The sequence below is a fragment of the Hippocampus guttulatus genome, chromosome 7, assembly GCF_054856545.1.
Source record: "Hippocampus guttulatus isolate MCC_2025c chromosome 7, RoL_Hgut_1.0, whole genome shotgun sequence".
In the NCBI taxonomy this organism is placed as follows: domain Eukaryota; kingdom Metazoa; phylum Chordata; class Actinopteri; order Syngnathiformes; family Syngnathidae; genus Hippocampus; species Hippocampus guttulatus.
In genome coordinates, this window is record NC_141267.1 from 17,702,012 (window position 1) to 17,712,962 (window position 10,951).

Genomic DNA, 10,951 nt, shown 5'->3' on the forward strand with positions numbered 1-10,951 from the left:
CAAACTTAAATGAAGCACGACACTCTCTCTCTCTCTCTCTCTCTCTTTCTCTGAAATCTTTGCGTGTGATAAATATGCAAATAACACCACACAGTAGTTGTTAAAAACGTTATGCTTGTTCTCGAAAAAGGATTGTAAATCTTTCTACGTCCCCTGGTTTTTAGTATGTACTCGAGCAGCAGCATTTTGGACCAGTTAGAGACTTTTCTTCAGGGATGCGTTTGAGGTAGATGTCCAAATCCCAGCTGAGTTTCCATTCTGTTTTTTTCCTCCAATAAATATCGTGAAAGTTATGGGAAAGCAAACCTCTGCGACAACTCTGATCATTCTTGGTGTAGGTTCCTGCATATAATCATAATTGTCAATCATTTTACAATTGAATCACCAGTGTGGAAAAGTAATTCTTCTTTTAATTATTGCCTTTTTTTTTCCTCCCCCATGGCTGGAGTCGATTCCATTTTGTATTTGCACGACTGCGATTTTCATTCTAATTTTTCTGTCTCAATCGTCACCGGACCCCAAAGCAGGAGCAGCAGCGCTCGTCTGAATAACAAACAGATATAACAGACCTCGTCTCATATGCTCCACTGGCTGGCTAATTCCTCCCCCTTCTGCCCCCCCCCCCAGCGGCGTGTTGACTTCATTATGCATATTCACGTCCAACTCCAGCCGCCGGTTTATTCATTCATTTTCCACTTTTAATTGCGGGAGTCAGCAGAACATTGGACTCGGTTGGATGTTGATTGCTTGTTTAAATAAATATTATCCATGTAGTTCAGGGGTGTCAAACTCATTTTTGTCGTGGGCCACATCGAACTTATGGTAAGTGAATGATTGTCTCATATTTCATAGGCAACGAAGTGATGAAGAGTTAGTTTTGAAATCAGAGGCCTGTAAAAACTGTTGGTTCAAATATTTACTTATTTTTAAACAGGATTGGTCACAAAGAAAAATGCTTGCAGTTTCTCGCAGTTTCTAGAAGTGAATGGAAGGAGCTGAACACTTAGAATTTGTCGTGGGAATGACAATCTGTTTTTTTGAATGTGTCATTAAGAATGAATCGTGATTTTTTTTTTTGTGGGCACTTTATTTGGGGAAAATCCTGAATTTTTGGTAGAACTGAATTTTTGGCATGCGAATTGATAGAATTAATTGTTGAACGTGTCATTGGGAGTGAATAGGGAATTTATTTCTGCGTTTTTTTTGAGGGGGGGCGTTGAAATGCTGAGAATGTTGAGTTTTTGGTCACTAGGAATTTTTGGCAAGTTGAGAATTGTTCCCACGGTGAATTAAATGAGCTGGTGATTTAAATTGCATGTGCGAATGATGCAAATGTGTCATGTCGAATGTCGCATTGGAATGAATGATCACCACCCTTTTGGAGAAACTTGGCTTCTCGGAAATAAATGGGGAATTTTTGCAGTGAAAAATGTTACATTTTGGGGGAACCCCCCCCCCAGAATATTTGGAATGAGAAAAACACTTGCCCTCATGGCATGCATTTTTGGAAAATAGTGAAGTCGGAATAAATCGGACGAATTATGTGGAAGGAGATGCATATCAAAAAAAAGAGAGGAACTGACAAAAAATAGGAATACGGTGATCATTTTTGTCCTCACTGTTGCAAGTAATGACGAGCAGTTGTATGTTTGGAAGGTACTGTTTACAGCGGTAGCAGATTGACAGCATCAATGAGGGTGAAGCAGCATGCGGCTCATTGCCCATTTGTAAACAACTGTCAATTTGCCGACTCGTTTCCGTCAACGTAAAAATAAAAACAAGTCTTTGGGGTTTAGCATGGACCTGCACAGAGCAAAAAAAGAGTATTTATAGTGACATTGAAGTCACTTGTATGTGACAGAGTCCATGAAAATGAAAATCTGCGGCGTGCATTTTCCCCGCCCTGGTATTTATATGTATTGGGCTGCGGCCATTCATCAGCATGAGTCGGCTTCATTACCGAAAGTGACAGAGTGAGGGAACGCGTGGTCACCTCTGTGACGCCCCTCAAGGCAAAAAAAAGAAATGCTGAGAAAGCAGGACCGCTCAAGACAAATGACCAGTAATCATTTTTTTAAATTGCTCCACTGGATTTTTCAATTGTATTTTTATTGTGATTATCAATCGATTTTTTTTCAGGACTTAGGCAGCAGCATTTTGTACCATCAAATTTAGCAAGAGAATTTCAAGTTTTGGTTTTCCATGTAGGATTGTGACTTTTTTTTTTTTTGGTCATCCTTCTCGTTCTAGTCAGCACTCAGCAACTGGGACAAATTGGAGAGACTTTCTAAAAACTCGCTTTGGGGTCAACAATGTTCAAATTAGATCGTGACTTCACAGTTTTGTGTCCCAAATTGGATTCTGACTCTTTTTCAATCCGCCTCGCTCGAGTCAGCGCTCGGCTGGGGCATTTAGGACCATTTTGGAGAAATGTCAAAGAGACTTGCTTGAAATAAAGAATGTGCAGATTTGGGTGGAAGACCCATGAATTTTCTTCTCCAAATAGGATTGTGAATCCTTCCACTTCTCATGATTCAGTACTTGGGAAGGCACATTTTGGACCAGTCCAAAGCTTCTTTTTACGTAATAGCTTGAGGTAAACAGTGTGTGCGTTTAGTGAGAAACTCATGTTGGGTTTTTTTCTCCTCCAACGATTGTGAATCTTTCCACTTCTCCCAGTTCTTGTCAGTCGTCAATTAACAGCATGTGTGGAGCATTAATTTATTTATGGAGTGACTACAAGCTTTATTCCATTATTTTTATTTATTTATGTATTTTTTAAAGCCATTGGAAAAACGAAAAAGTCCCCCAATAATGAAAATGCCATGATTATTGTCGACATCATCGAGTGCAGACTTAAACGTCTTTTTTTTGAGGTGCGAGCCTTTTTTCACCACTCAGAACACGTCCACCTCCATCACTCGACAGGTAATGTCATTGAAGCAAAGGGCAAGATCATTCCTCAGTTACAGTGATTCGCTTTATAGCTGCTAGCGTGTGGGTGTGTGTGTGTGTGTGCTTTTGTTTCTTTACGCAGTCTAAAGTTGCCACATTATCCAATTCAGGAGCTAACTTAATTGACCTTATCTGCGCGGACAAAAGTAATGCGCCCCCGGGATTTTTGGACAGTTTTCCTACTCTTTTCTTATTTCTGGTCGGTACTCGGCTAGCAGTTGTCTTGGACCAGTCGGAGACTTGTCGTGAGAGACCACAAACGAGTAGTGCATTGAGTCGGAGATCTATGATAAGCTTTTATTGGGGGAGGGAGCTGGCAAACATGACTAAATTCACACAGTTGGCTTTACATTTGGCTTTAGTATTTTGGACCGGTTGAAGAATTGTTTTAAGACAGTGGTCCCCAACCACTGGGCCGCGGACCGGTACCGGTCCGTGGGTCATTTGGTAACGGGCCGCACAGAAAGAATAAAGAACTTACATTACTATCGTTTTATTTGTTTCGGGATCTGAAAGATGTTTTTTTTTTTTTTTTGGAAAAAAAATTGTGTCCCGTTTTTCCTAGCTTTGATCAGTACACCAGCATCAGCAAATTTGGAGTCTTGTGAAGTGTCCCAATACTTTCTACAACTGGTGTAGGAGTGAATTGTGCTGAAAAGAAATCCTGTCTCTTGTCTGTTTGCATGAAGCCCTTAACTTGACCGACGACTTCTTTCCCTCAATTATCTCTTGTTCTCTGCATGAGCCTCCAAATCACAATCAGTCTTCATACTCATTTTCCCGATGTTTTAAAAAACAATAGGGCAGAGGCCAAAACACAAATCGAGAATTTGGAAACGTCTTTTTTTTTTTAACTCACTGTCACCAAACAGTCCATTCCCGCCTCGCTTCCGCTGAGCAAACGAGTCAGGCAAAGCGTGACAAGATGTCCGACACAAAGGTCAAACACAATGTGCGTGCCGGCGGCACATCACTGCATCGTCTCGCTAACTTGGCAGACACAAGCAGGAACAGGATTCACTCCGTCTGTCTCATGCGGGCCCGTCAGCACCGGGCTTCACTTTTGGCCGCTGTGCTGACCGCCTGTCAAGATTGTTTACGTGACTACGTACTGTACTGTAGGCAAAAAATTAAAAAAATAAAATTGGTTTTTCAATTTCAGTCCTGAATTATACAAGACGTGATGTTCCTACCTGAGAAATGTATCTCTTCTACTTATTCTAGCAAGTACTTGGGCAGCATCATTTCGGACCAGTTGGAGACTTGTTTTGAGAGACTCTGGGCCAAGCAATGTATGGATAGTGACTGGGAAAGGATATTGTGAATATTTCATTTTCTAGATGTGGTCAGTATTCAGGAACTGTCATCTAGCCTCCTAGTTTGAGTCAGTGCTCAAGAATGTTTTGGACCAGCTGAAGACTTGTCTTTAGAGATTTGCTAGATGTAGACCAGAGGGGTGTCAAAACTCATTTTTGTTGCAGGCCACATTATAGTTATCGTTTCCCTTGGAGGGCCGTTATGACTGTGAAACCATATAAGGAAGTCAACATTAATGGTTTATTGAAATATAGCTTATGTTACTGTCATGAGGGTTTTGGTAACAAGAAAACATACAATCGCTCTCTTATATATTACATCCGAGACTTTGAAATTCTAGTAAAAATTTTAGTAAGCATCTTAGAAGTCAACAAGTTTGATTTGCTTTCGCGGACCACATCAAATGATGTGGCGGGCCAGATGTGGCCCCCGGGCCTTGAGTTTGATGTAGACAATGTTCAAATTTAGTGGGGGACCGTTCATCTTGGCTATCCAAATATAATTGTGAAATTTTTTACTTTTCTGAGTTCTAGTCAATACTCGGGCAGCAGCTTTTTGGACAAATAAAAGACTTGACCAGACCAGAAAGGATCGTGAATTTGTGAGTCTTTCCATTTCTCTTTGTTTTAGTCAATACTCAGACAGCAGCAATTTTGGAGCGGCTATTTATTTGTACTTAAGAGACTTGCTTGCGGTAAACAAAGTGTGGATTTAGTGCAGGGCCCGCGGCGGTTGTGCTCGAAAAAGGATAGTGAATCTTTACACTTCTTATTGTTTCTAGTGGATACTCGGGCAGCAGCCCTTTGGACCGAGAAGCTCAGTGAAGCATGTGACATGAAATAACTTTGTCCTCTAGCGTTTGGGCTGCAGGTTGTTGTTAAAAGCGATGGCTGTTCATTGCGAAGGTCACAAGTCTGACGTCTGCGTCCGTGTCCTTGACCACAGAGCATCGATGTCACTCACTGTCCATCAGGCTCACGTTGTCTCGCAGACACTGTGGCAGTCCCGCAGCGAGCATCACCTACCTCCAGTTTTCCGTCTCATTGGGCGCGCACACACACACACACACACACACACACACACTCGAGAAGGGCAAAGGAGGCGACCTGTTGCCCCTTCGCAACCAGAATCTTGGCAATTTGTCAGGTAGCGTTTCGCTCCACTGCAACAGAAGCCGCATACGAACGCGAGCGTCGGCCCTATTCTTTTACGTCTTGATATTACACCTCGTGTCTGGACACACATGCGTACACGCGCGAACACACATGCGTCTGCTCCGTCATTCATATCACCGTCTGCCTGTAATTGCATAACCTGTAAAGACCTGCTCAATAATGCATGGTCAAAGTAGTCATGGCAGCCTTGTGGAAAACCTTACTGCGTGTGTGTGTGCGCTCTGTGGTTGCCATTACAAATAAGTGATTTTTTTTCTTCTTTAAATGTACTGTGGGGCGGCCCGGTAGTCCAGTGGTTAGCACGTCGGCTTCACAGTGCAGAGGTACCGGGTTCGATTCCAGCTCCGGCCTCCCTGTGTGGAGTTTGCATGTTCTCCCCGGGCCTGCGTGGGTTTTCTCCGGGTGCTCCGGTTTCCTCCCACGTTCCAAAAACGTGCGTGGCAGGTTGATTGGACGCTCTAAATTGTCCCTAGGTGTGAGTGTGGGCGTGGATGGTTGTTCGTCTCTGTGTGCCCTGCGATTGGCTGGCAACTGATTCAGGGTGTCCCCCGCCTACTGCCCGAAGACGGCTGGGATAGGCTCCAGCACCCCCCGCGACCCTGGTGAGGATCAAGCGGTTCGGAAAATGGATGGATGGATAAATGTACTGTATCAGTACAAGGTTACCTTATTGTCCAAGTCAGAGGTTATTAAATGTAAATGTGCAGACAAAACGGGACACGTGGCATTTTCTACTTTCCTACACTTTGCCAATTGATAGTCAGAACTTCAGGCAGCATCATTTTTGACCAGATGGAGATTCTCGAAAGAGACATGTTCGAAATCAAGAATGTACGGAATTTAGAAGGAGACCTACGATGTTAATTATAATATATGTATATGTGTTTATATATATATATATATATATATATATATATATATATGTATATGTGTTTATATATATATATATATATATATATATATATATATATATATATGACAATTTGAAATTCGGAACAAATTTTAGCAAGAATCATGGAAGTTGAGTTGATGCCAGATCTGGCCCCGAAAGGACTCGTAAGTTGCATTCAAAGACAACGTGAAACGTCGACTAAAGGATACACTATTTCAAAGAAGTAAACGTTGTGCCAAAAAATGTATTTGAGTAAGTTTAATCATTATTCATTTATGAAAAACAAGCATGTACAATGTTCTTCCTAAATCATCGTCAATAATAATAATAATAATGTGCACAAATAAAGGCTTTGCGTAAACCTAGAAAGCCCTAGCCAGATTGTTTTTTAAGAATAAGAACATTTAGCATTTCATGTGATACAGCATTTGGATGAAGTATGATTGTATAGTTATGGGGAGGTCTGGCGAACAAAATACCGAATATTACAAAACGGCCCTGGCCACTTCTACAATAAAAGCACTGAATAATCTAATGTCCGACTCAAAAAGTAGAACTTGAACATCATGCGCAGAAATTTACGATTAGCTCTTCGCTACTTTCAGTCATAAAGATCCGTTCAAAGAATACTCGAAACGTTCTCCAAATCACAGCCAACCCAAAAGAAGTACAAATAGGAGTTCTATCTTTAAAAAAAACACGACCCCTCGGGTGGAAATGGTAACTAATGCGTCGTCTTGTCAACCAGGAAGAAACTTCCTTCACCTTTGCGGATGTGCGTCACCCTCCCACGACAAAAGCGAGCATGTTGTCGCTACTTCTCCGCGGGTTGTCGTCGTCCCGTGCCGGTTCTCAGGGGGCCCGAGTGCTGGTGACCGTAGCCGGCTTCAGTGGCGCTCAGGGCGGCAAGCAGCAGCACACGGAGGCTACAAGTGAAGTCCGGGAGGTGGAACTCAAGAGACTGCCCGGGAAGGACGAAGGTAGAAGGAACACAAGTCTCGCATTGACACGCTTCAAAATCATGCGAAACATAACAAAACCAACCTTTTTTTATTATTATTCCCAATAATGGCTCAGGAAGTTGTATTTTGGTGAGCTTAAAAAAAAGAGTCTTCTAGTTAATCATTTTGGAGGAGTTGGAGACTTGTCATTGAAGACTGTTGAGGTAAACTGCAATTTTTACCTCCATAAATTCTCCAACTAGTCCAAAAAGTTGGGGCCCGAGTACTGACTATTTACTTTGGAGAATTAAAGAGACCCCCGCGACCCTTGTGAGGATAAAGTGGATCGGAAAATGAATGAATGTAAAAAGACTCGTAATCCTTTGGTAAGTAACATCATAAGTAGGTCTCCACATTGTTTCCCTCGAACAAGTCTGTCAAAATCATTGACTCAAATTATTCCACGCTGAGGTTCTGTACTAGAATAACTACATTGTCATGGTGCTTTGTATAAACATTTGTTCAGGTATCGTGGAGGTGCTCATGTGCAGACATAATGCCCGGAACGCTTTGGGCCATGTGTTTGTGTCTCAGGTGGGTACACACACACACGCAGGTACACAATCGCACACGCATGACAACTTGAGTAAAAGCATTTGTGTGAGCAGATGAAGGAGCTGGTGTCCATGGTCTCCAGTGACTCGGCAGTGCGTGTGCTTGTCTTCAGGAGTTTAGTTCCTGGTGTTTTCTGTGCAGGTGAGCACTGTATCGTGAAAATGTTGATTTCGATTAAAATTGATTGACTTTAGAGGCATGGTTTTAAGAGAAAATGCAAATTAGACATTTAAATTGGTTGATCTTTTGGTTTGAACTTTTAAATTGCTGAATTTTTTGAGTCGTTCTTTTCCAGGAAGCTTTAGTTTCAAAATTAAATTGACTGACCTTGAAAGTTCTGGTTTAAAAATTTACAATTTGGTTCAAACATTTGAGACATATTTTTCCAGAAAAAAAAAAAACAGATTCCACTGCAGTTTTTGCTGGGCTTTGCAGGCGCAGACCTAAAAGAAAGAGCTTTGATGAACAACCAGGAGACTGATCTGTTTGTTCACGGGCTGCGATCTCTTATGACTCAGATCGGTAAGAGGAGAAGAAATGTTCAGCTTTTCCAATTGAAAGGTTAAAAAAACTTGACATAACTTCTGTGTTGTTCAGCCTTGTTGCCAATGCCCACCATAGCAGCCATCGACGGTGTGGCTGTGGGAGGTGGATTGGAGCTCGCCTTGGCCTGTGATCTCCGCACAGCTGGTGAATGACATTTTCAGCATTCCAAAACTCAAACTTTGGCTAATTCAATCAAGGGATTTCTGGTCGATGAGGCCCGATTTTAAATAAAAATAGTTTGACCTTTTAAAGGGCTATTTTTCCCAAATATTTTGGATGTGAAATTCAATTGGCTGCACTTTTGAGTTCAGATTTTGCAGGAAATTCTCATGACAAATTCAGATTTTTGAGGTGTTAATCTGCTCGTCCCAGTCCTTTGATTGACAGTTGACCAGTCCAGGTGTTCTCCACACACACATACAGCAGAATGCTGCTTAGGCCTTAATGACGCTCATCATCTATGACCTTCATTCATCCTCGTCTGCTTTTTCCCCAGCGTCTTCTGCACAGATGGGCCTGATTGAGACGACGCGGGGGCTGCTCCCAGGGGCCGGTAAGACGTCACGCTCCAAAATCTTTACCAGGGGCAAAGAAAGCTTTGACTTTGAGATTTATTTATTTTTTTTGGGTGCAGGGGGCAGTCAGCGGCTGCCTCGCACTGTGGGAATGGCACTGGCAAAGGAGCTCATCTTCACAGGTGGTATATGAACCTGCATACAGTCAAAATCCCCATGAAAGAGTAGATCTAAATGATTTTGAAAAATAATCAAATTGCGAAGCAGCACCACAAATAAAAAGAGCGTACCAAATGTTATCAGGCAGACTGTAAATTCTCCAAAACAAAAAGTAATTTTGATGTTGGACGGTAATTATAAGCCTTCAAACCACCTCCACTTTCTTACACACGGAACAGCAGCGCACACAAATAGAGCGTATAACAAAACCCACTGGCCAGTATTCACGCTGCTTTATAGGAAAAATAATGACAAATACTTGGGATTAGATTTGATTCTTCTTCATACTGTTACACACACTCCATTTCTTCCGTTAGAGCTCAGTGCTGCCCATCATGTTGTGGCACAACATGGTACTGCATTGATGCAAACCCATAAATAATTGCTGAAAAATATTCGATTCCTGTGAAGTATAGCGGGGGTTCACGAGTACACAAGGATCATGTACAATGGAATGTAATATATCTATATTTATTCATGTATTTATTTTTCCTGGCAGGGAGGCGGGTGGGGGGGCAGGCGGCCGCCGAGATGGGCCTGGTGAACAGAGCCATTGAGCAGAACCAGACAGGAGAGGCGGCGTACGCGGAAGCGCTCGCCCTGGCCAGAGAGATCCTGCCCCAGGTCTGCCTCCACCTTCTCCTTCTCAGACCATTAAATCCTCCTTCAATTTAGCCATTTTTTCCACTCCTCGCAATCTTGCTCTGCGGGCTTCTGTCGTTCCGTATTTCTTCTACTCCAGCCCAGACGCCTGCAGTCGGCAGGGTCACGGTGGCAGCGGAGTGGAGAAATGGGCCAACCGTTGCAAACATACGAGTGTACTATAATATGCCGTACTGTGAAGCAAGTTAAAATATGTAGAAAATACAAATATTTTACAGAATAAACAATATTTTCAATTCAATTCGTCACTCACAACTATCCAAGAGATAGAGACCGTGTCCTGCCACAGAAAAGGAATAATTGATGTCCTTCCAAAAAGGTTTGTAGTTGCCTGTAGATGCCACAAGGAGGCGACACGGGGTTACTTTTGATTTCAAGAAAATGTAAATTTCAAAGTTTTGTTTTCAGAGGAATATTTTGGTTGAAAATTCAAATGGTTTGTTTGAAATGTTTTTTTTTCAGAAAAATTTGGGTGTAAATTGAAATTATTTGGCTTTTGAAATATATATTTTTTTCCAGGATATTTTTTCATGAATGATTGTTTAAAATTCATATGAATGGACTTTTGAAAATTATAGATGAAAATTCCAGTCACTTTGATTTCAAAAATGTTGAAGTTTACATTCCTTGACGTTTGAGGCATATTTTGTCCAGAAAATCTTCAGTTTAAAATTCAATGCGTTTGACTTTTGATGAACATTTTTTGCCACATTCTTTCATTTGACTATATTTCAACTTTTTGTCAACTCACTTTGATTCTGGCAATTCCTGCTTGACGCTATGTCCGCTCCTCAAGTGAACAGAGATGCAAATTGTGTTGTTTTTTTTCATGAATCCACGTTTTTATTGTTTCCATGCACAGAATTAGCTCCTTTTGTGATGAGAATGAGATGGAATCATTTTGTTTGACTTGAGTCAACTTATCAAACCGTCCTTCAGGCTCCTGTCGCTGTGCGGATGGCCAAAGAGGCGATGAACAGAGGCCTCGAGGTAACCAAGTTGTTTCGTATTGTTGACATTTTATACCAATTTGGTGCCGTGACTGACATTTGACTCTTGGCTAGGTTGACATCACCTCAGCGATGGCCATCGAGAGGATGTGCTACGCTCAGG

General features: G+C 41.9%; 1 protein-coding gene across 2 annotated transcripts in view; it reads left to right on the plus strand.

The window, feature by feature from the left end:
* Positions 1-10,951, plus strand: part of echdc2 (enoyl CoA hydratase domain containing 2) — a 28,434-nt gene that overhangs the window by 16,963 nt on the left and 520 nt on the right. Inside the window, exons 2-11 of one of the 2 annotated variants that reach the window (XM_086115364.1) lie at positions 7,088-7,319; positions 7,807-7,874; positions 7,949-8,036; positions 8,331-8,417; positions 8,493-8,585; positions 8,938-8,994; positions 9,076-9,138; positions 9,675-9,799; positions 10,778-10,828; positions 10,903-10,950. In XM_086115364.1, the coding sequence (XP_085971490.1) occupies positions 7,088-7,319; positions 7,807-7,874; positions 7,949-8,036; positions 8,331-8,417; positions 8,493-8,585; positions 8,938-8,994; positions 9,076-9,138; positions 9,675-9,799; positions 10,778-10,828; positions 10,903-10,950 (912 nt within the window). Of the gene's footprint in view, positions 1-6,488; positions 7,320-7,806; positions 7,875-7,948; positions 8,037-8,330; positions 8,418-8,492; positions 8,586-8,937; positions 8,995-9,075; positions 9,139-9,674; positions 9,800-10,777; positions 10,829-10,902; position 10,951 lie in introns of those variants that run through there. The other variant, XM_086115363.1, reaches the window with a different exon arrangement.